General features: G+C 36.9%; 3 protein-coding genes and 1 pseudogene across 3 annotated transcripts; 2 read left to right on the top strand and 2 right to left on the bottom strand.

Moving 5' to 3' along the window:
• Positions 1-2,455: 2,455 nt before the first annotated feature.
• Positions 2,456-7,004, top strand: DHAR3 (dehydroascorbate reductase 1). The gene is made up of 6 exons (XM_021956330.2): positions 2,456-2,822; positions 3,462-3,552; positions 3,715-3,858; positions 5,815-5,932; positions 6,291-6,431; positions 6,638-7,004. The coding sequence occupies exons 1-6, from the start codon at positions 2,603-2,605 to the stop codon at positions 6,722-6,724; spliced, it is 801 nt and encodes a 266-aa protein (XP_021812022.1). The 5' UTR covers positions 2,456-2,602; the 3' UTR covers positions 6,725-7,004.
• Positions 7,005-16,365: 9,361 nt separating this feature from the next.
• Positions 16,366-17,475, top strand: LOC110755136 (putative splicing factor 3A subunit 1 pseudogene; annotated as a pseudogene).
• Positions 17,476-17,984: 509 nt separating this feature from the next.
• Positions 17,985-19,121, bottom strand: LOC110755165 (geranylgeranyl pyrophosphate synthase 7, chloroplastic-like). The gene has a single exon (XM_021956340.2). The coding sequence runs from the start codon at positions 19,080-19,082 to the stop codon at positions 17,985-17,987; it is 1,098 nt and encodes a 365-aa protein (XP_021812032.1). The 5' UTR covers positions 19,083-19,121.
• A 2,036-nt stretch (positions 19,122-21,157) lies between these two features.
• LOC148295902 (uncharacterized) lies at positions 21,158-24,862 on the bottom strand. Its single transcript, XM_088250635.1, has 2 exons — positions 24,256-24,862; positions 21,158-22,053 (listed from the first exon to the last, which is right to left on the bottom strand). The coding sequence occupies exons 1-2, from the start codon at positions 24,860-24,862 to the stop codon at positions 21,158-21,160; spliced, it is 1,503 nt and encodes a 500-aa protein (XP_088106761.1).
• Positions 24,863-25,451: the final 589 nt, after the last annotated feature.

Below are 25,451 nucleotides of genomic sequence, written 5' to 3'. Positions count from 1 at the left end.
TTGGATTAAGATGATTAGGTTAGGTGGGGTGGGGTGGGGGAAGCGTCGGGGTTTGGAGAAAAAGAAAAACCTCTTCGAATTTGCTAAGATGTGTGAATGTGAAGAGAGAGAGTTTAATTTTAATTTTTTATTCATATTTTAATTAATTTAATATAAAAATATTATTTTGTTCTTGTATTTAACAGACAAGTTAACAAAATTGACGGCATGACCATTTATTCTAACGAAAAAGGACCACGGGAACGATTTTGGAAATTGAGAGACTCAAATGTAAATCGGGTCTAAGTTCAGAGACTAATAAATGATTAACTCGCTAAAACTCCCATACACTAGTTAACTCATTAAACTTACTATAACTTACTTTTTTTTTTTAATGGAAAACTATTACTTATTTATTAAGCTGAGGCATAACATCCAAATTAAACTGCGAAAAAGAATGACAAAAAATTTGTAACTTAAGTCATATGAGGATAGATTCATATACCTAGATTTGTGTTCAATTCCTTTGTTTTCTAATTGTTGGTATTTAAAAAATGTAAATGGTGCCAACGAGGTTTAACATAGTGGAAAAACATTAGTGATTTCAAATTCGAACCCCTATAAGACTTTGGTAGTGTGTGTGTGTGAGTTTACACTATCACGTGTATCCAAAAAAAATGCAAAGGTAAGTGAGCAAAATTGATTTTGGGCCCTTCTCTAATCCAAAATTTTGGGCCATAAGGGTCAACTAAAACTTTTCTAGCAACCATTTCCTCTTCCACAAATGACAGCCCGCTCTTTACGGTCAGGCTGGCTCATTTCAGACACAAACAACTTTCGCTCAATAAAGCCTGGCACACCCTTTATGGCAACTGAAGCAATCTGCATTGCATAAAATAATATTTCTTATTAAAACCCAAGCATATGGGAGTAAATTAACTAATACACAAATAAAATTGAAAGAAAGAAAGTACATCCTCTTTTTATTAGTAAAAGAAAGTTCCAGATTGTTGGGTTGACCATGTACCCAGAATTTTTTTTGGCTAAGTAGGCCCAAGTCCCATTTTTTGGGCTGTAAGGAGCTTTTTCTCTTTAAATTGATATCTTTTGGGCTTGTGTATTTTTAGGTCTTCAATTGAAGACACTTGGACTTTTAAATTTCTTTAAAAAATTTTAAAATCTCAATTGAATACACCTCTTAAGTGAGAAATTGTCTAACCATTCGGTCATCATGTAACATGATTGCTTTAGAGTGCTGCTATTTCCACCCACCTGTCATATTTTCCCACCCATCTTATCTTCCCACCCATTATGTAAATTTGAAAAAACACAATCCTATCTTTCCACCCACCATTATTCCTAAAACACCCTTAAATTATTAATTCAAGCAAATTCTCTTTTAAGTTAAAGAGGTCTGTTAATGGGAGATAGGATGGTAGAGAAGGTGCAATAATGGGAGATAGGAAATTTGAAGAATCCCCCATAGTTACAAGGTTTGATATTTGTGATTTGGATTTTTTTTAACTTTTTTTAATTTTAAGGTTGAGGCAATTGTTTTGGTTTTTAATCCTTTTCTCTAAGTCCTTAGAAGTCTTTTCATAAATGGGTAAATTTATCTTTAAAATTTTAAAGATAAGGTGGGTGGAAATAGCAGCGAATATTTGGCACATTACAAGATGATGTCTACATTCATTACTAACGATTCGATGAATATATGATTTTTAAATTGAATAATCTTTTAAAGTATGATACTTGTATTATGATGTATCTAAAAAGTAAATAGCTCGAAGCTTGGATCAATACATGAATTACATGGAAAATCAAATTTATAATTGTTACATGATGAACAATAAAAAATTTGTTAAAATATTAAATATCTAGAAATATTTTATTTTAACGACAATATCTAGGGCAACGAAGAGGAAGCGGCCTACTCTCTCTCGCTCAAAGCGATTAGAGGGCAATGAAGGAATCTATTCTTTTAACATTATACCAACTATGAAGCCAAGGGAGCTCATAAGCTTTAATGGCTGCTAATACTTTCGTATGCACACACCCTTTGTAATCACAAAAAACTTTAGTTCGAATTGGCTTTCAAAACATATATCTTACCTAAAAAATGCTACTTCCAAAATGAGTGAGCAACAGTAGGTGGTTTTGTAGCACATAATCGCAATTACTTTTACACATTCTTCTAGCCATTTGATTTAGTTGTACACTTTTTTCTTTTCCAAAAGAAGAAATTTCGGACAAGAAAAAAGAGTAGCACAACTCCTCCCAAAAGTAAGTAGTTATTACATTACTAAATGATGGTCAATTACACGAAAAAAAAAATGTTTATATATCAAGAATCATGTAAAGGGAAATATACCATGCGTATAAGAGAGAAAGGGGGAAAATACCATCTTCCCTTTTTCTTTTCTTCTATTGAAGCCTCATCCTCCTTTGTAGAATTTTTATATAATATATATATATATATATGTTGGAATTTTCTGGTGCACAAACTCGGCTGTACGGAAAAGCTCTGTGTCGTTAAACCGCTGGCACTCTTCCTCACTTCTAAAATAAAAGGCAACAAAATCCTCATCTCCACGGTAAGCTTTAGATACATATAGATATAGCAATGTCGACGACCGCCAGAATTCATCCAGCAGCCTCTACAGTGCTCTCCTCCACCATCAAACACCACCTCCTTCGACCCCCTCCAAACGCCGTCGTATTCAGAACCAATCCCAATTTCGTCAGGCGTCGCGGAACCATAAGAACCCTCACTGTGGCAGCGGCTGCCCCTTTCGAAGTTTGCGCCAAAGCCTCCGTCACTGTCCCCAACAAGCTCGGCGACTGTAAGTCTGTTTCTGTTTGGTAAAGGAAAAAAAGAGTCTGGTGCTGTTTGGTCTCCCAGAAACTGCCGGAAAATGAAAAATTTTCAATGGGGTCTTTCTTGGTTTAGGCTTTTGTAGAGTACCCTTGTGGCAGATTTCGTAGCATTGCAATGTCAGCGCACATAAGGCGCCAAATTTATAGAAACTGAAAATTTTGTGAAACATTTTGTAGAGAAAAGCCTCTTTCTCTTTACTTGTGTTCGTTTTTACTTAATAAGTTGTGTTTATCTGTGTGTTGGAGGAAGAAAAAATGAATGTGAAGGATTGGGAATTTGTGGTTATAGAAATTATGGACATTCTGTGAAAAGAGGCTATCTTTACCTTGGAGCTTTACATACATAGACTGAGGGGTATTGAGTTTGAGAGTGCAGGTTATGGAATCAAATTTAACCAAAGAAAGACTGATATTCTGATAGGCATTGAAGAGTTTATAAGATGGCAGGAAACGTCTGATATCTGTGTGGATTTAAATTCTCATATTGCTTTCATTGTTGCATAGTGGTTTATAATTTTTGAGGTGGGAAACTATTTAATGTGTTACTGTAGTGGTGCATTTAAATCATGGGCTCGAATGATTGATTGTTTAATTGTCTCTCCTAGGTCCATTTTGTCAAAGGGTGTTGCTGACTCTAGAGGAAAAGCATCTCCCTTATGACCTGAAGTTGGTGGACTTCGGTAACAAGCCAGAGTGGTGATTTTCTGAATTTATCTGGGATTAAATTTCATTCTGTGTTGTTGAAAAATTGTCACTCACCTATGCCCTAGCGCACAAAGATGAAAGTGCAAATATCTGCTTCTATTTTGTTTCATCTTTTGAGTTCTATGAGTTTCTTTATTTTGTTTCTGTGTGTAGGTTCTTAAAGATTAATCCAGAAGGTAAAGTACCTGTGATAAATCTGGATGAGAAATGGGTTGCAGATTCAGATGTTATCACACAAGTTTTGGAAGAAAAGTACCCAGATCCACCTTTGGCAGCCCCCCCTGAGAAGGCTTCAGTGTATGTTATATATCCAGTACTATGAATTTCTGATAGTTTTACTCATTGCTAGGACATATGTTATGGCTTGAAGTACAGCCTAATGGTGAAAGAAAAAGGGAAAAATGTCATAATGGATTTTTGTTTTCATTTTGAACTCTAACACGGGTAGTTGTTTTCTCCTAGAAGTAAATTTATCAAAAATATCCAAATGTGTTGTCTACCCAACTGCACGAGAAGTATGTAAGGCAGGAGAACCTATGAAAAAGTCTGTAGGAACTATCTAACTAAAACTAAAGCAAGAAAAGGATTTTTATTTATTTGTTTTTTTGGTGAGAATGAAATTCCTAAAAAACCATGTTACGAATGAATACCCCTACCTTTTTAAACTCACAAACTAAAATCGACCTAAGCCAAGAATGTAACGATTGAGTATGTTGGTCTATCACTATTGCAAAAGTTTAAGCTATTTGAATGCAGCTGATGTTTATTTTATATTCTAACATTCCCTCTCATATGGGGTCTCTCTCCATTATTAGTGTCCAAAACGTGGACTTCAACTTAACTTGGAAGGTTACAATTGCTGGGATTCTAACTTAGGATCTCCAACTCTTACTTTGAAAATGTTTGTTGATTACCAGTATTCCCAAAAGTTTAAGCTGGTAGGGTCTGACATTTATTTTATATTCTTACAGTAACTAACTTAGATATGTATGTTGAGCGATAGGAAATCAGGTCCAACATAAAAATTAAACTAAAATTTAAGATGTTTTAGTCTTTGAGTTTGCTTTTTCTTGAGCTTCTTGTTGTCTTCGTCATTTTCCCCTAATTGGAGGGGACAAAATTCATCCTTGAGTTTTGAGTGCTTGAGTAAGAAGTTCCCACTTTGATTGTGGCATTAAATAAATTAGTCAGAAGAGAATTGTTAAGGCTGTGGCTCGAAATTATTGGAGAAGGGCTCCAAAATTACAAGCTTGATAATTGGCGCTTCCGCGTCCAGAGGGTAAATTGACGAAGCTCAATGTTCCAAGGGAAGTCTTGAGTGAAGCTGGAGCATGCCATGTGGTTTTAGCTTTCCTGTTCTAGTTTTGACGCATTTTTGAGTCCTGTTTGGTACCTATCTCATTCTGTTAGTTGTATTATGACTTTATGATGTTTCCTAATCAGTTTTAGGGTTTTAGTGAGCCTTTAAATAGTTGTTGCAGAGCTTTGTCCTTCTCAGGTTGTTGGGATGCTTGTTTTATCTCTTGTAAGGTTTAGATAAACCAATTGAGAGAAAAACCTAGCGAGATCGAGCAATTGTGATCCTTTGATTGTGATTGAGATTCTCTGTCGAGTAACGTTGAGAGGAGTGGGAGATTAGTTAATGTGGTTGGAAGAACCTATTAAATTCTTCAGGTTTGTAATCTTTTTCTTTCAACATTAGTGGATCATCGTGATCATCCAGAGACGCAACCCAATTTGGGATGAATCACGTAAAATTATGTCTTTTGATGGTGTGTTTCTTTCTGCATCTATTCTTGATCTTGGAGTAAGAGTTTGGTCCGAAATTCTGAACGTGCTTTTGGTCAATGGAAGCAGTATGTATTCCTTCAATAGAGGCAGTCTGATAAAGATTTTGCTAATATGAACTGGAAGCTGAAGTATTAAATATCTGAGCATCCATGGTAGTCTTTTATGGTCTGTAATGTTGCTTATGCTGAACAGGTTACTATATGCAGTCAATAAGAAGTTGCCATCATAATGAATACCGTGCTGTAACTTGTTGCAGTCACCAAATTTATACACCTGATGTGTTGTTGCTGTTTAAAGAAATATCTCATGTTAAGTTGACCTCCAGTTTGTTTGTTTGTTACTCAATACTTTTAAGTATTTATTTCGTTATTCTAGTTTCGACTTTTTTGGCTTGCCATAATATCATTAGCTCAGAATACTTTTCAAAGCGCCATGAGAAGCAATTTTGGTTGTTCTTCGCAGTGGGTCTAAGATCTTCTCCACATTTATTGGGTTCCTTAAGAGCAAAGACCCCAAAGATGGAACAGAACAAGCGTTGCTAAATGAACTTAGCGCTTTCAATGATTATCTCAAAGAAAATGTGAGGCTTCTACTTCCTCTGTTTTTTTTTGTTTTTTTTCTTATTTTCTTTCAGCTTCTCTCTCTGTCCTCCATCGGTTGGTATCTTATAATTATTTTCCTACTTCATCCATATTGGATTCAACCATTAATGGCTAAAATTTATGATTAAAAACAAATTTATGATGTAAGGGACAATTTGGGATGCAGTTAATAAATTCTCATTTACCAAAATAAGAAAGCAAATTTATGATGTGGTCTTTCTGTGCAATGTAATGGTCCCTTGATGTATACATACTTTGTGAAGTTTGATGTCTTCTTGTACAGGCATGTTTAAAAAAACCAAATTGAATAGATATTTTGACATTTATTTATATCAGGGTCCTTTCATCAATGGGAAGGAGGTTTCTGCTGTAGATTTTTCACTTGGACCCAAGTTGTATCATCTAGAGATTGCTTTGGGGCATTTTAAAGATTGGTCAGTTCCAGATTCCCTTCCATATGTGAAGTCGTACATGAAGGTATGTGATATGTAGCTAACAATTTTCTACTTGTAATGAACAAGAGATCGTATTGTTGATTAAAAAGTAAATCTACAGGATACAAAATTGGATGGCATTAACAATGCAGAAGCAGTTTTATGCAAACATGTTTGTGCAAGGACTACTACCCCTTTTTACTAGATAGTGTTCTATGTTCCTAATGCTGCTGAATTTCTGATATGCAGAGTATATTCTCACTGGATTCATTTGTCAAAACTAGTGCCCTGAAAGAAGATGTCATTCTGGGTTGGCGGCCGAAAGTCTTGGGTTAAAATTGTCTTGCTGTTCTCTTTCTGTGGGACACCTTAGGTACATACCTTACCTTCACCTGTTCTGTACCGTAATCAAATGAATTCCTCTATTATTGACTTCTGTGTTGGATTTCATCTTCATATGTGAAACAAGAGAGTACAATGAGTTCATAGATAGCCAAAAAAAGGAAGAAAAAGAACGAGTTTGTATATCCGGTGTTTAGAATTTGGTGTATTACTGGTATAGTAATTTCAGAGCTCCTCATGTAGATGTGTGTAAGAATTACTAGGCGTATTCAAATGTTAATCCACAAAATGGAATATCGCAACTATACCGAACCCTTTTTTTTTCCCCCTTTCTGTTTGCTACAGCTCAGTGAATCATACTAGGCAGAGGCTAAACCAAATTTTATCTGTTTGAATGCCATCGGGCAACAACTCGTCTTCAAGTACAAAAATGCAAAAAGTACACAACTCCTCCTCTAACATATGGAGAGACTTTGGCTGTCATGGATTCTTTACGAAGGCAACTAGAATAGGTGAAAGCTTGAGCCTTGTGCCCTTGGGTTGCAGCTGTCTCCTTATTTCGATAGGCATACCGCAAATAAATTTTCTGAGGTTGCAGGTTGCTTTTCTGAAGCAGTTGCATCCTATTGTACATTTTCTTTTGCGGTTCTTATTGTTGAGCTGAATTATTGGCATAGAAGGCAATATTGTTTAATTATTTCAATAACAACAAAAAGATGTAAACATGTCATTTTGGGGCCAACAGGTTCATAGCTCAGAGGTAAGGGCATTTGATTGCAAATCAATGGTTTAGGTTCGAACCCTAATAACGCCTCCCCATACCCCTTCCGAACTTTGACCCAAAAAAGGTCATTTTGGGCATACAAGTCTTCAAGGTAGCTTAAACAGGTTTGCAAGCTTAAGCAATCGATGAATTAATGGTTTAAAGTTGTTTAATATAACTCATGCACAAACCAGTCCAACTAACATGGTCTCATAGTTGCTTGCTAAGGGCTTCACCCTCATATTTTCTTGGGGGTACATCCTAAGACAACAATTGTCATTCCAAATTTATAATGATAATGAAATGTAAACTAAACCAAACATCAAACTTTGTTGCTTAACTAACAACTTAACAAAATATCTCATTTTAAAAGTATTTGGACACATTTGGTGCCTCGCACTGGACTGGATTATTTAAATGTTCATGCTTAATATTTGGCGAACTTAAAAATACCCGGACTGAACTCATTAAATTAGACAACAGTCCATATAGCGCTTATGCAAAACATCCTCACTTGAAAATTCGCCATCTTTAATACAAGCGAAAAATCTAGTCAGCTAAATAATATAGTGGAGCACCCCTTACCAGCATCGAAGCGACCAAGCTCTTCAAATGCTTGAGCACCAATTCGCCAGCAACTTCAGCAATTTAAGGCCTTTCGAATAATTTTTTTTTAAACAAAAAAATTGTAAAACTGAAATTTTTTAAATTAAAAAAAATAACGCAAGAGACTACGCACAAAATCCTGATTTGGGCTTAATTAGAATGTTATAAACTTGTCTAATAATCTATGTTCTTTTTTTATTTTTCTTTAGTATGAAAAAAGGGGGCAAAAGCCTAATTGAAAAATGTTAAACAATGGCTAAGGCCTACAAACGCCTAAGACCCTTAGTTGAGATTCTATCTCTTAACCGTTAAATCAAACTAACTAATTTGATTTAACGGCTAACCAATTTGATCCAACGGCTAAAAGATAGGGCCTCATCTAAGGGCTTAGATAAGGCCATCACTATAGAATTCTTGTACCAATCACATCTTCACTAGGTTAAGGGCTAGTTTGGCATTGCTGTGCTTAAAAAAAAAAGGATTCTACTGTGTGGCGAGAATAATCAAATGTGAAATAAAGTAGTTAGGCATTTGGTAAATGACATTTGAAAAAGTGATGTGAGTAATCAAAGTGTTTGGTAAATGTTTATCAGAAGTGCTTTTATTATGTATAATGACAAAAAGGGACATGATAATAAAACTAATACTTTTTTTAGAAAAACAAATTCAACCACACAACATATACTTATCATTTTTTTAGAAAATATTATTTAAATCTACAATTGTCACATTTAAATTAATTAAAAAGAATAAGAAACATAAAAGTTCATATTACAAATAAATAAAGTTAGAACAATAAATCAAATTTCGCAAAAAAAAAGAGAGTAAACAAATAAATAAACCTAACCCCCAATCTCTCTCTCTCTCTCTCTCTCTCTCTCTAGGTGTTGCATTGCAATTTCTAATTTGATTCTATGATTTTATTGGTTTTGGTTGTTTCTTACTAGTTGATGGCATGAATTTTTTGGTTTTCAGTTGTTGATTTGATTAGTTTAGGTCTCTTTTTACTAGTTGCGGTCATGTAGTTTTTGGTTTTTGGTTATTTTGGGATGTGACTTACTAGGTGTTGCATTGCAGTTTCTAATTTGATTATATGATTTTATTGGTTTTGGTTGTTTCTTACTAGTTGTTGGCATGAATTTTTTTGGTTTTCAGTTATTGATTTGATTGATTTAGGTCTCTTTTTACTAGCTGCGATCAAGTAGTTTTTTGTTTTTAGTTATTTTGGGATGTGGTTTACTAGGTGCTGCATTCTAGTTTCTAATTTGATTATGTGATTTTATTAGTGTATGGGCTTTTTCGTTCCGGCAGCTACTACGAGCCTGGGCTGCCGTAAGGAGAAAACTAAAGAAAATATCCCCCTTGTGTCTGAGTTCAAAGATCAGACCCCAAAATGTTTCGAAAGGGTTGTAAAGCCTTAGGAAACACCTTGGTTACCTTCACCAACGAAAATAATGGCTGCTTATAGATAAATTCTTGGCTTGGCATGAGAAGCTTGTGGCATTGGACCAAAATCGACATAAGTTTAGCACCGAAGAGAAAATTATGCGTACTTGGGGGAAAAGGGGAGTGTTACGGTAAGAAAGGGAAGGTTTGCAAGAAGATTTGGCTGAGAAAGGAGGGAGAGAAAGGGATGGGTGGCTTGATTGTTTCTTCCGGCAACTTGACAGAGACTCTGTCAAGTGTTGGAACAATCCGCCAGAAGAAGAAAAATGGGGGAGATGGGCAAGCAAAGCACGAAATTACTGAGTTTTGCAGGTGAGAGAGGAAGCTTGCTCTCCAGATGTGTCTTGTGATGATGGGTAGGAAATGCCTCTTTTTATAGGCGCTGGAAGCTACCCTTTTCAAGAAACCCTAATGGCTTCTATCCAATTTGGCCAAGTCTTTCCCTTCCTTTCTCCCCTCATCCCTTCAATCATCCTATTTTAGTGAAATCCACTCTGCCCATTTGCACAAAATCAGGGATTTTTGGGAGCTCAAGACCCTTTCCTGCAGCTGCCTCAGAACTCCCATTTTCAACCATCTCCTTCCTTTCCTTTCTTCCTTTTTTTATGGCCAGGTCTGATGAGGGAAAGAGAATGGGTATGCATGCTGGTTCAAATGGTGATCTGTGCTCCAATATCCCTTGGTTCTTTGGAAGTTTTTGCTTGAAACTTGTTCCCCCCATGTGCTGGAGCTTTCCCAGCAACTTTACATAGTGGACCTCCAAACTTCCCTTCGTGGCTTTGTTCTTCAGCCAGGTGCTGGAGCTTTGCAGCTCTTCTATTGTAATTGTATAGGCCAAGTTGGTTTATTGAGTAAGTGGGCTATCTCTATCAAGCATTGGGCTTTTTTGGTTGAGTCAATAGGCTATTTTGGTTGGGATATTTTCTCCTTTGTGCTCACCCACATGTTTGGGCCTAAGAAATGGGCCTGAGTTCCGAGGCTCCCAAGCAACTCCGGGACTTCCATTTCTTGGCCCATCAATGGGCCTCATGTCAACTTATTACCATCCATACCACAACCCACTTAAGCAAGCCCCAGGCATCTTGCGTGGCTTGGGCCCACTTAAGCTTGTAGCGTGGCGTGTTGCTTATTTGCTTGACGTGGCATGTGTGCAAGCGCATATGACGAATTTTCGCGTGCCCAAATCGAGTTTCTTCTCGGTAAGGTATTACATTGGGCCGAACCGTGGATTTTTTGGGCCTCAACAATTAGTTTTGGCTATTTCTTAATAGTTGTTGGCATGAATTTTTTGGTTTTTAGTTGCTTTTTTGATTGGTTTAAGTCACTCCTTACTAGTTGAGGAATTTTCAGACAGGTGCTGCATTGCAGTTTTGCACATGCTACATTGCAGTTTGCACATGCCACATCACCACCATAATACAGTCGAACCACCATTATCACCATCAACTAGTGGAACCAGAATAAGAGATTGTGTAGGATAGATATAAAAGGAAAGAGAGCTAGATAAATCTCTAAATGGGAGAGAGAAAATGAAAGAGAACCAGAGAGATCTAGATGGGGAGAGAGAAAGAAAGGAAAAAAGGAAAAAGAAAAAGAAAAAAGGAAAAAGAAAAAGAAAAAAGGAATTATATTATTTTATTCCACTTTTTTGATTTTTTTTTTTATATTCCACTTAAGGAAAAAAAAAGTGGGCTCTTCACATGACACATCAACATTTGTGGCAAAAAGACTAAAATAGCCATGCCACGTCATCAAAATTGACAAAGTCATTAATGAAGATAATTGTGGGGGGTAAAGTGGAATACGAAACCACGATCAAGGAGGTTAAATGGGTCACTTTAACTTTGGGAGGATAAAGTGAGATTTGACCGAAGTTTTAGGGGGTACTACAGTAAATAAGCCTTCAATTTATGCCTGCAAGTTTTGCGTACTTTAGTTCAATATAATGCTTTAATCACCTACATTATGAAAAAAGAACTGCTCATTTTTGCACAAACTACATTGCAATTTTGCACAAACTGCATTGCAGTTTTGCATTTAATTACAATTGGCTAAATTATTTTATAATTGGAAATTGGTATGATTTTTGAAGTAAATGGAAATTATACAATTGTGTCATCAATGGATATGCCTTTTAGACTTAGTTTAGTTGCTTGTTTTCATTATGACTTTGCTTTTTAGATTGTAGATTGATCATTATTAACACAATGCATTGCAATTTATATTTCTATAGAATTGGTTTTTGTTTTTGTTGCAGTCTATGTTTTTGTTGTTGCATTTTCTGCATTGTTTGCACTTTTTGTTTTTGTTTACATAATTGATATATACAATGTTTTGTTAAGGGATTTGAAAATACCTGTAGGATGACTAAAAATGCCTAGAGGGGGGGTGAATAGGCCAATTCAAGATTATAATCAAGTAAACAAAAATAAACTTCGGTAGCAGGATTGATATGGCTTATCAATCCTGAAACGTGATGAGAATAAAATAAAAGAACACAGAGAGAATTATTTTACGTGGTAAAACCCCACCTCTGGGGAAAATCCATGGGACTCCTCAGTCCAACACAAATCCACTATAGAACGATGATTACAAGAAGTACTCACACACTTATCCTAGACACATTCTAGATAATGTTTATCGACTTCTTCGTAACTCAACTTCTGTCACAGGATGATCTTCGACCCTCCTTATGTTGAATGCAATACTGGTCACGATTGCTTCAAGCTCGCCGGAGGAGAACCGCCACCACGGTCTTGGTGCCCTCAACCGTATGAGTCACCGAACAATGCAAATGAATGCAATATGAATGGTTAAAGTGTTTGATAAATCACCAAGTAAACATGGAACACTTGATGATTTATCTCAGATATATGCACAACAGCTTTCTTTGGAATTTTGGATGCTTAAACAAAATATCAGAAAAGCTGCCCAAACAAAGAAGCACGTCATCTTCTTATACAAACCACAATCTCCTTTTTGCAAGAGAAGAGCACCAAGCCACGTGCTCAATCTCTTGCCATTAAACATATTTGATTCACTTAGAATCAATTCATTAACCATGCAAACTTCCTATCATGAATATATGATTTAGATGCCTAGTGAATAACAGACCCAAACTTCCTATATGGTTTTAAGTAATGACGCCAAAAAGGAGACCACAAATTCTATTCAATCATGAATATCAAATTTGATCCAATATGGACTCTAAGAGATTGACGCCAAATAACCATTGTTTTATGGAGAAACAATATCTCCTAAAACAAATTAATTAGACCAAACAAAGATAATATTTTAACTTAGAGTCCAACTAGGAAAGTAATTGCTGCGTCGATTCAGCTGCACCCAAATGGATTCAGCTGCATCCTCAACTTGTGATACTCGCAAGTGCACGAGCCGTTCAGTAGTATAGCATATGTAAGTGCGAGGTCGATTCCACAGGGATTGGTGATTGAATAATCCAATTCAGTTTTCCTACACAAAACAGAAAAACAAGAAAGAAAATAAATAAAACAAGAAAGAAAGAAAAGAAAATAATTAAAGCAGATAAGTTCCCAAGTTCAATTAGATTAACAGATTGATTCTAGCTAAAGTATGATTAAGCCATGGTGTTTGGTCCTAACCTTATATTCCTAATTCCCTAATTTGATCATCTGTTGTCTAACCTAAACTAAGCATTAGGAATCCATTAAGCATAGAAGAACATTTTAAACAACCAAGTATATATCTAATCCCTGTTGTCAAATGTCCATACATACTCTTCCTATTCATAGTTCAATTCGAATTAAAGCATGGTGTCTACTCTTAATTCAAACCAAGATAGCTAACATGCAAGCCTAAATGGTGATCAATCATTCAAACTAGCATATTAACTTATAAGCATAATGAATAAGAACAAAAATCATAATTGAAACTTGGAAACTAATCAAACTTGAAACTAAAGAAAAGAATTTACATAACAATGAAAAGTAAAGTGGAACTAAGAAAAACTTAAGTAGAATTTCAGCACAAAGATTTCATTACAACAATTGAAAACTAGAAAGAGAAACTAAGAGAATTTGAGGGAGAGAAGGGAGGGGAGCTCTAGAGAAGTGTTTGAGAGCTCCCCCCATTGGGGATGTGTTTTGAAGCTTGAAGACTTCTTTATTTATAGGGCTAAGAGGAAGGAATATCATGATGAATTCCAACACCATCATTCCTCTTTTAATACAATCCATAACTCCCACTTCATCTTGTCTATGGTAGTGTGGTTGGAATCAATTCCATCCCATACTTCTTTTGCTGCACCTCAAGCTTTCTTCACATGGGATTTCAAAGGTGTTCAATTGTGGCTACCTTTTGCTGCCAACCCATGTGGGTTTTCTTTTGGTTGTTGGAAATAAAAGATTCTTCTGAACCAGGCTTGGTGTATGAAGGCCTGAGATTTCAATATGTATCCAATGGGGCTCAAATTTGGATATGTCATAATAGACACCCATTGGAACAACTTGTATGAAGAATGTATTCCCATCTGAGCAATAAAAGTGTATGTTTTGGGCCTTGCAAGTTGACATCCGAAAATTGACCGGAATTGACTTCATTGCAGTCAGCTTGTGGGCTTGTTTTGGGCTTGATCTTCCCTCCTAAAAAATCTGGAAAAACCTGGATCTTCAAACCCTTTGAATTATCTTTCCAAGCATATGCAGCCCAGCTCAAGGAAAAATCGGAAAGCCCTTCAAATGTCATTTTTGGCCCAGTAACGCAGATGCTGCCGAATTTGACCTTAAGTTGCCAAAACTTGTATAACTTTCTCTAGAAGACTCGAAATCATGAACAGTAAAATTCTCCAAAAACTAGACTTCCGCATCTTTCCAATGATGTATGGCTCATAATCTGGTTCTTCTTGAGCAAGTACAGTCCAATTCGTGAAGTTGACTGATCTGCAGACACCGATGAGCTAACTTGTCTCCAAAATGCATTTAATGAGTCTCAAGCTTATTACACTGAAACAAACACAAAACTTATTAAAAGCACAAGTTTAACTAAAAAACATAACCAAATCATAAGTTAGAAGGATACAAAATGATATGTAATTATGCACCGATTAGTAATCTCAAGAGATAAAATCTAATCCTATTAAAAATAGGGCTAACATAAAAGTGCTTGAGTAAAAATAACTCCAACTAGGAATCCTATAATGAATGCATGATTATGTTATGATTTACCTGAAATCAGTTTCTCATATCGGTCAAGTCATGCCTCGGAAATATGGGATTGAATGACTTGTGCCAAAATGTTCAATAACAATTCTTCACACGCAGGGACGAATGCAGCTAATGGGCTGTATGGGCTATAGCCCATGCCAAAAAAATTTTGATTTTTAAATGTGATGTAGTCTTAGCCCAAAAAAAATATATATCTATAGCTAAATAGAAGGGATAGCCCACTTCGTACCTGCATTCACAGTAAACAGAGTCAAAACTACTTGAGTGGGACAGAAAGCATCAATTCATGAGGGTGAAAACGCAAAGAAGCCAAGACATTTCTTGGGGGTCTCATTCTAGTTCTATCAAAAGTTTGATTTATTTATTTGGTGCAACCAAGACACTTCTTGATGAAATAGGTCATAATGGACTTACATCACAATTTCGTGGGGAAGCTGAGAGTATTTATATTGCCATGATGTCGTTTGCATTTGTTTTTTCCTTATTTTTGTTGTAAAAAACTATGGGATTGCATGTTTATTTAGTGATTTCAACTCTTTCAAGCCTAGAAGGGTGCAACTCAAATAGTTGTATTATGTATTTGCATTGCATGTTTATTCTATATTGTCTTTTTTTATTAGTTTATATCTTATGTACTATATGCATTTTGAGGGTATGGCTCAATATGTCCCCCCTGATTAGGTATATAATTTTTGTTATCAATGAAATTCACTCGTACCGTCGAGTTTGTTTATAAGGGAAATCCAGCCCAGTGTATTTCGAAATCCTGGATTCGTCCCTGTTCACACGCCAATTTTCAACCTATGCTAGAGTCTAGGAAATGACAACACAATTTTCATACTAACAGGATTTGATACAAATGTTTCGCGAATTGGTGTTGAAATTAATTAATTATTTTTTAAAAACCGTTGACTGTTTATATAGAAATTGTTTAACTGAATAAATATCACAAAAATAAGTTTGGTGTAGTGATTTGTGAATGAGGCTTCCTCCTTTTGAGGGTCAAGGTTAAAGTCCATTTAATCACACAAAATCTTCTATTTTTTTAGAGTGAATAAAGGGCAACGGAGTTGGTCGCCCGCAATGGGCAAGGGTGAATAAAGGGCAACGGAATTGGTCGCCGGCGATGGGCTGCATCGGCTGGGCGGCGATGGACGGCAGCAACAGCTACTGGGCGGCGATGGTGGTGGGTGGGTGGTCGGCGATAGGAGGCGGAGGCAGACGACTAGCCGAAAGGGGGATTGCTGGAGGTGGCATAGTGTGCTAGACTTAAAAGGAATGGCATCGTGTATAGTTTTGATTTTTTTAATTACATTATTGTAAAATTAGGTACTACTTTTTGGTCTTAAGAAAAAAAAAGAAAAGAAGAAGAATAGAAAAACTAGTTTTGACACTCTAGTCAAATGGTTCAGACCCAAAAAAAAAAAAAAAAACCTGAAGGCATACAGGTAAAGTCCATCCAATCCTTATCCAACAAAAAAAAAAGGTCCAATCCTATTAGGTTAAGGCTTTCCCATACCTATAAATACAAGGACTAAGTCCCTCTCTTCTATAAAACCCAGGCAGAAACACAATCTCTCTCTCGTTCTCTCTCGTTCTCTCTCTCTCTCTTGTAAATGGTGCTCAGCTCAGATCAGATGCGTTCCTTTTTGCCATTAGCGGTTCCTCCTGATGACGGAAAGCCATTAGCGGTTCCTCCTGATGACGGAAACCCTGGTCCTGTTCCAGCATCCCAAGTGAAGGATGAGAAGCAATTGGGTGAGGAGGTGAGCAAAACCAAAACCACAACCAACTTGAACTTGTCTTCTTCTTCTTCTTCAGTTTCGACGCATACTAGGGCTATTGGGATCATTCATCCTCCGCTAGAAATTAGAATCGTTCTTGACAAAACTGTCGAATTCGTGGCAAAGAATGGACCCGGATTTGTGAAAAGGGTCGTTGCTGAGAATACCGGAAATCAAAAGTTCAACTTTTTGATTTCCACAAGCCCTTTTCACGCATATTATCAGCATCGCTTGCTTGAGTTCTGTGCTCAAAATCAGTCTTCTGGACAGCAACAGCAACAGCAAGAGCAACCTTCTTTGCAGCAGCCTGCAGCTTCTGCTGCAGATCCCTCTGCCCAGTTTAAACCAGTGCTCAAAGTGCTCGAAACACCCGAAGCTGGGGATTATACTGTTCGGCTTCCTCAAGGAATTACTGGGGAAGAGTTAGATATTATTATGCTCACAGCCCAGTCCGTGGCTCGAAATGGGAAATCTTTTTTTAAAGGATTGGCAAAAAGGGAAATCAATAACCCCCAGTTCCATTTTCTGATGATTCCTACCCACAAAATGTTCACGTTTTTCTTTTCTCTTGTAGATGCGTATTCAAAGGTGGTGATGCCGCCGAAGGGTTTGACAGAGAAGCTTAAGAAAAGTGTTGCAGACATGGAAACTGTGCTTGAAAGGTGTGTGCATCGGCTGGAGTGGGAACGTTCACAAGAGCAGGCAAAGCAGAAGGCTGAAGATGAGATTGAGGAGGAAAGGATACAAATGGCTATGATTGATTGGTATGATTTTTCTCTGGTTGAAACGATAAACTTTGCTGATGATGAGGACGAGGATTTACGTCCTCCAATGGTCCTTGAGGAGGTTATAAGGAGAAGCAAGGTCTGCAAGAAAAGAAGAAATTGCATTGAATTAGGAAGGGTCATGAATCGCGTTGTGCTTGCTTGCTTTCAAGTGTGATCGAAATCACAAGTGAATTACATATATTTCTAACTTTAAGAATTAATGGCAAGGGACTTGTACTCAAATGGTTAAGAGTAGTTACCCCCTAAGATCACTTGAGAGCACATCAAAAACCTGAGTGAATCCAACTAACACCCCGACTGATTAAAAAAATAGCTGTTTGCTCTGCCATTCGATGGCTAATTAAATTATGAGATATTTTTGTAGTCAGGTTTCTTTTCTTATAAATAATGGTTAATTAATCTAGTAGACACAGCCACAGGTCTGTAAGCACACCATAAAGGACAAGAGTTTTGTCCTATCTAGCCATACTTCTTCACAAATATTATAGTATATATAAGTACATATTACACTGTTCACTACTACACTTACGTAAAATATCATAATGTAAAACAATTCCACACAAATATTTACTGCTTAAACACTAATTACTATAGGCGAAAACCCACCAAGAAGTTTAGAAGAAAAATTAAAGGAAGCACATGCAGTCTCTGTTAATTGCTCCTCTAAGTCTGTCTATTGGCAATGTAGTTCGCTAAACAATATAATGGAGCAGCCCTAGCAGCATCAAAATGAGCAAGCTCTTCTATTGCTTGAGCCACCAACTTAGCAGCAAAATTCCTTGCCCCTTCAATGCCCATGAGCTTTGGATATGTCGCCTTGTCGCTTGCCAAGTCCTTCCCAGCCGTCTTTCCCAATTCCTCCGACGACTTTGTCACATCCAAAATGTCATCAACAACTTGAAACAACAACCCTATGCACCTTGCATACTTCCTCATCCTCTCTACCTCACCTTCATTCCCTCCTCCAATTATTGCCCCACAAACCACCGAAGCCTCAAGGAGCTTCGCGGTTTTATGCACATGTATGTACTCCAATTCTTCTAGTGTCACTTCTTTACCTTCACTCAAAATGTCGACAATTTGACCCGCCACGAGGCCTGATGACCCTACGGCTGAACCAAGCTCAGCAATGGCCCGAACCACGCGTTCAGGGGAGACCACTTTTGTGGTCTTAGCCGCTATGTGCTCAAAGGCAAGGGAGAGGAGGGCATCACCGGCTAGAATAGCGGTTTCTTCCCCAAAAGCCTTGTGGTTTGTGGGCTTTCCGCGACGAAGATCGTCGTTGTCCATGCAAGGAAGATCATCATGAATAAGTGACATGGTGTGGATCATTTCAACGGCACAAGCTGTTGGGATTGCAAGAGACTGATCCCCTCCAACTAATTCACACGAAGCAAGGCATAGAACCGGGCGCACACGCTTTCCACCGGCTAAAAGTGAGTACCTCATTGCCCTATGGATTTTCTTGGGGTATTGCAAAGGCACAGCCTCATTCAAAGCTTTCTCCACCTTCTTTGCCTTCATGGACAGGTACTCATCAAATTGGAATATCGGCAATTGGGTAATTTCAAGTGGTTTGGTGAGCAATGGTTGGACTGAAGATGAGTCAGCAACTTGTGTATGCGTGGCCCTAATCTTCAAGGAAATGAGCCTGAGGCTACCATTTGATGTTCTAGGTCTAGGACTTTTGTTGAGACCAATATTAGGGTTTCTGAGAAGGGCTGAGTTTTCATAGCTTGGAATGGTTGAGAAAAGAGCCATTGATTGGAAGACCAGAATTCCTTGATGATATTAATTGTTGGGTGAATGATGGCCTTGGGAGTTATAAACTTAATAATATAGGAGATATTAAAGAAGTAAAGATGCTGTTTAAGATGTCAATTTCCATAGCTTAGGGTTATTCCTTTTGATCTGGCTTGGACTCTAGTGTCTCATTATTTATTTATTTGGACGTTAACGTTTTGGATATTGTTGTGGTGATGACAGTTGGTCACACTCTATTTGAGATTTATTTATGTTTTTCCTATTTGATATGCAAGAATTTGAATTATTTAATTTGACTATTTAAGTATGAACCCGTCATTGTGTTGCAGTAGTTTTGGAATTGATGTTGTTATCTACGATAATATTATCTTTGGCTTGTCGGAAAACCTCGAATATGATACAGCCAGCCCTGTTTGATTCCGAACCTGCCTAGCTTGCCTACAAGATTAGATTCCCCGAGGAAACCAAACTCCCATCAAGCATGCATGATGCATCGCGACAGATTGTTTTCCAAAAGAAAAAATCTCAAGATTTTATAACATTGTATCATGCAATATGCCAATAGTGAATACTAGAGGGAGAGTCGAACCCATTACCTTAGTATATATTCCAAATGTGAATACCTTCTTTGGCGAACAAAATATGTATTATTTATTGCAGAGTGATGAGTGAGGGTCAATTAATGAGATTAACTAGTTTTTAGCAATCATTAAGCACTAACTATATATATACCCATGTCTCCCTTAATTAAACTTCTCAGATTGACTGTGAAAAAACAATGTGTAAGAATTGTAATAAATTGTATTTGGCTCTTCTCTTAGATCAAAACCAATGTATGTTGATTAGGTGTCTGCATAGTTTACCAAGCTAGTTTAGGTCTATTGGTGAAGTCAGAATTTATCCAGTGATCTTTACAAGTCTTCATTGCTGCTCAAGGTAAGTCTAAACATGCATTCACTCACGAATCATCATGCATACACTCAAACTAATTCACACGTTCTAAATGTTTATCTCGTGTGTGATTTGTTTAAAATTGGAAATGTGATATATTGATCTGTAGTACAAGAACCATACTTCTGATCAATACATAACTCCAAACAGATTATATCAAAATACTCTTTGTGCTTTCTTTGATCCTTGTGGTCTTGTTTAATAAAAGGCCAAAGGGAGAGATTGTAAGGATTATATTTTGGCTCTTCTCTTATGACAAAACCAATGTATTTTGCTAATGTATAGGTATTGGTTTAAATCTGTTTGAATGCACATGCTAGATTCAAAAGCGTCATCTTTGCAATCCAAACTTAAATTCATTACATACACTCATGTGGATTGATACATCTGGATTGATACATGTTTTAAAACAATGCATACACTCATGTGGATTGATACATGTTTTAAAACGTTGCATTCATACACATGGATTGATACACCTGGATTGATACATGCTTTAAAAATGTGTTTTGCTTTATTCTGTATCAATCCATGATATTCTGTTTCAATCCACTTTGAGCTGTATCAATTAAAATCTTTCTTGAAAATCTTTCTTGAAACTAGTTTTCTCAAAGGGAGTATTTATTTTCTCTTTTGTGCACATGCCTCTTTCTCCATTCTTGCACATGAGTTCTGACAAAGCATGAGTTCTTTCTCTTCAATGGTTGTAGCTCATGGCACGGCTATTTCCAATGGCATGTTATCCCCTTCATGAATGTATATGCAGATTGCATATACTTTATTATTTCTTCTACTTGATCAGAGCATCTTGATTGACTGTTGGTATTCCTATTTGGAACTTGTTTTCATCTTTAAAATACTCTCTTCATTCGAATCAAGAGTTTGTTGCTGTCTTGCCCTTTCAAATATTTTAGCCACCAAACAACATTCTTTATATTATATGTGCAAGGGCGGTACCAGGAATTTTTCAACTGGTGGGCTAGCTAATTTTTTTAACTAAAATAAAACTATGCATTAAATCATATAAACCATGCTAATAGTGTACATTAAATAAAATAAAAGTATAAACCACGCAAAGTATGCATTAAAAAATATGTTCAACAACATAATTAAAAGTGTACTTATTGAAGTTGTGCCTTGCGATCCTTGAGAGAATTGAAATCTTTTGTTATTACATCTGAATTGATATTGTCAGCAAGTTCTTTTTCAATGTAGATAACCATAGAATCTGCTAGAAACTCATTCTCCATCTTGTTGCGAAGAGCTGTTTTAACAAGTTTCATAGCTGAAAAAGCTCGTTCAGTAGTTGCCGTAGAAACAGGGAGAGTTAGCACAAGACGGATCAACCTATCAATCAAATAATATCTTTTTGACCTTTTTGTTTCAACTAATCCCCGACATAATTCAGAGAGTGTAGACACTTTTTGAAGTACAGGATGATGAGGTATGTCTGCCTCGTAAAGTTTCAGCTGGCATCTCAAAATATGTAACTCTTTTGGAGTGAAATCTTGAGGATAAAATCTCTCTGCAAGGCTGCAAATTTTATCAATATCAAATGATTTAAAAGAATCACTAGGGTCCAAAGCTGAACTAAGAATAAGAAGTTCCATTGCCCCTTCACTGAACCTACTGTTCAACTCTGCCAATTGAAAATCTATTGCATCATTGAATATGTCAAAGTGATGATGCTCAACTGTAATATTGTCCTTTTGCTGACAAGAACGGCCTGTTCCCACTTTATATTGAGCATTCATATCAGGCATATCAATGTCATGTTTCCTGCAAAACAAATCTACTTTCCTAATAAAAGTTTCCCAACCATTTAATCTCAATTTTCCAAGGACATCTTTTGTTGTACCAACTAGGTTCATAGCATTCACAATGTTTTGAGACTTATGTTGTAGTTCTCGACAAAGGATATCTGTGAGTCCCATAATTTCTTTCAATAGATGCAAGATGAATACAAATTCGAATTGCCTAATCGCATTGTATCCACCAGTAGCTTCCTGTTGCATTCCTAAGAGGACACAAATTAATGTGCAAACAACCAATTAAAAATACCCGCAAGTGCACGAATCTATCGAAGTATAGATTATGTAAGTACGGGGTCGATCCCACGAAGAACTTGTCGGCTTCCTATAAGTTCTAATTTGAGTACATAAAGAACACTTATTTAACACACCACAAATGCACAAATGAAAGAGGGAAACTAGAAATGAGTAAAGAAGTGTAAAAGAAATGGAACAACACAAGAAAACTAGAGAAAAACACAAACAGCACTTTCTATCGCCATTTTATCACCTGTTTATCACCTGTGAACAGTGCCGTGAACAGTGAACAGTGACATGAACAGTGCCGTGAACAGTGAACATGAACAGTGCCGCGAACAGTGAACAGTGACGACCGGTCGCGTGAACAGTGACGACCGGTCGTTTTTCGGCAGAGTTGAAATTTCAATAAACGTGTGATGAGCGACCGGTCGTGAACAGTAACGACCGGTCGTTTTTGGGCAGATTCGTTTCTCTGTTTTTCAATTTCGACCTCTGTCCAGTGTTTTGCCTATAACTTTCCAACCGTACGTCGAAAATTCACGTTCTTTATACGGTTGGATTCAGAACAGAAAATGCAAGAACACAACGCGGACCAAAAGTCCAAAACAATTACGGAAACAAATAAAATTCAGTATCAAAGACACACCACGTATCAAACACACAACTCACACACACATTGGGGGGGGGGTTTTGATTTGTTTCAAGTGACCTATTTCTATTGCATGAAAGTAAATGGACTTTGAATTTAAATGAGAAAGGCAGAGATGAAATATCAAAGAGTGGAATTAAAAAGTAACAAACACTAGGGTTTCGGAATCCACCCTAAACAATTCTACCCAAGTTCATGAATACTCAAGTGATGAACTCTAAACGTGTTGATGAAAATGTTCGCAATCAAGGCCATGGGTCGTGGCTCAAGACGCATTGATTCTCTCTAATATACGTAAAGTGCATGGTTCGTGCTACAATACTTGTGCCCTCCCCATAACCAAACCTAGGTATGGTTCGTACTTTGATTCAATTACAAGGAGAACCCATTAAGTTCAAAGAGAATATGAACATCACAAGAATCCTAATAGCATGGTGTTTACATTAGGTATTCAAGAAACCAATTCACATGGATGATTCTTACTTCATCCATTTATTGCTTAGGATAACATGAAGATACACATAATCCCAACAATCTCAAGAAGCATGCTTTCAAAGATGGCCAACCAAGGAAAAACACACATCAAGGATAGATTAATTTGGTGAATTGGAATTCATCAACAATATCTAGAAATTCATACACTCAAGTATCAAAACAATAAGGTAATCATGTTTAGGGCTTCAACCTAAGCCCTAGCTATAGAGTTTAGTTGCTCATACTTATTTCAAATACAAACTCAAAATGAAATTAGAAAGAGTTTACAGATTTTCAGAAAATGATGAAAGCTTCAAGATCATCAATGGTGGAAGTCTTCTTCTCCACTTTTCTTGGCTGCACCTTGGCTTTCTCCAAGCTCCAAACTCTCCAAAATCTGCTCTCAATCTGTATAGAATGTGGAATAGCCTGATTTCCCACGATCAAAAGGCTCCCAATATCAGATTGCAATTTTGACTTCTCCTCCCTCTCTCCTCCTTTCCAGCTTTGACCTTTTAATATAAAACTACCACCTTTGATAAAGCCTTAGCCCATTGTCCCCTTGCCATGATGGAGCTTTGACTTCACAAAGATGCCAAAAGCTCAGAAAATATCTATTTTACAAATGTAATTCCTTGTTACCAAGAGTTATGGTAACAAGAAGTTAAGATGACACAAGGGAGGTAAAAGCTGGCCAAATCCGGATTTCCAGAACTGTGGTAACATGATGGATTGGTTGGATAGGCAATACTTGTCCAATGGAGCTCAAATTTGGATATGTTGTAGTTAACATCCATTGGAACAAGTCTCATGAAGATCATGACCTCATCCGAGCACCAGAGCATGTTGATCCCAGGCCAAGAAGTTGACCTACGAAAATGAACAAAAACAGAATTTATAACTAATAATGCACTTTTAGCTCATTTTCATCTCAACCAAGGCAAAATCTAAGAAAACACAAAAAGGAAGTAAAAAGCTATAAAATGTCAAGAACTAACTCAAAATAGTGGGTGAATAACATGAAAAATCATGTGTAAAAATGAACCGAACACTTCCTCACGTAAGGAGCGTGTGGATCCATCCTCCTTTATATTCTCAAGAACTGTACAAACTGCATCATACATTTCTATTAAATCACAAACGGAATCGTAATGAGAACTCCACCGAGTAGCTCCAGGTCGATGCAAGGTACCAATTTGATTAGCTCCTCTACCAATCCCTCGTTCACCAGCAATCAACAGCTCTACAATATTTATTGATTGAGCAACTTGTAACTCAGTATGACGTTTTGGAGAAGCCCTAATGACATTGACAATTGAATTCAATGATGAAAAGAATAACCAAATTGTAGCCACTTCTTTTGATGTTGAAACTAATGCTAACTGTAGTTGATGAGCAAAACAATGTACATAATATGCATATGGGCAATCTCTAAGAAATAATGCTTGTAGCCCATTCCATGCACCCCGCATATTACTAGCACCATCATATCCTTGACCTCTCATCTTATCAATACATAATTCATGGAGATCAAGTACTTTCTTGATCTCTTTTTGAAGTGTTGATGCAGTAGTGGCTTCAACCCACACAATGTCAAAAAAACGTTCACGTAGAAAACCATCACTATCAACAAATCTTAAAACAATAGCCATTTGCTCTCTATTTGACGTATCTTGTGATTCATCAACAAGGATACAAAAAGCAGCATGCCCAACTTCTTCACGAATTTTTTTTCTCACTTTGTTTGCGAGAATATTTAAAATCTCCTTTTGAATCTTGGGTGAGGTATACTTTGCATTTCCTGGGGCATTCTCTAAAACAACTCCAGCCACCTCATCATTAAACTTTGCTGTATGCTTGACCATTTCAATAAAATTTCCATGATTTTTAGAATCCAAAGATTCATCATGACCCCTAAAAGCACATGCTTGATATGTAAGCCACTGAACACACTCTATCGTTGTCTTGAGCCGTAATCGGTTTTTCAAAATGTCTTCCTTTGATTGTCGATTAATAACTTTGTCGACATGTTGAGATGGGTTCATCAAATCCTCCATACATCTTTCACACGTCTTATGTGATGAAGATGGACCTCCAACATGAGTCAAAAATACACAATTCTTTCCATCATTAACTCTTTTCCAATGATTAAAACCCTCAGTAGTGAATGCAGGATGACCATTACCAAAAACAAAACATGGAAAACAATAGACTTTATCTTCTGAAGGGGAATATTCTAAC

The sequence above is a fragment of the Prunus avium genome, chromosome 3, assembly GCF_965620075.1.
Source record: "Prunus avium chromosome 3, drPruAviu1.hap1.1, whole genome shotgun sequence".
NCBI lineage: Eukaryota > Viridiplantae > Streptophyta > Magnoliopsida > Rosales > Rosaceae > Prunus > Prunus avium.
This window is presented reverse-complemented; position numbering and strand designations above follow the sequence as displayed.

Coding starts and splice junctions, on each gene's coding strand:
- DHAR3 (XM_021956330.2), top strand. CDS start 2,603: ATGTCGACGACCGCCAGAATTCATCCAGCAGCCTCTACAGTGCTCTCC. Junction 2,823..3,461: donor CCCCAACAAGCTCGGCGACT/GTAAGTCTGTTT, acceptor TGTCTCTCCTAG/GTCCATTTTGTCAAAGGGTG. Junction 3,859..5,814: donor CCCCCTGAGAAGGCTTCAGT/GTATGTTATATA, acceptor TGTTCTTCGCAG/TGGGTCTAAGATCTTCTCCA.
- LOC110755165 (XM_021956340.2), bottom strand. CDS start 19,082: ATGGCTCTTTTCTCAACCATTCCAAGCTATGAAAACTCAGCCCTTCTC.
- LOC148295902 (XM_088250635.1), bottom strand. CDS start 24,862: ATGGCTATTGTTTTAAGATTTGTTGATAGTGATGGTTTTCTACGTGAA. Junction 22,054..24,255: donor CTTACGTGAGGAAGTGTTCG/GTTCATTTTTAC, acceptor GTGTCCTCTTAG/GAATGCAACAGGAAGCTACT.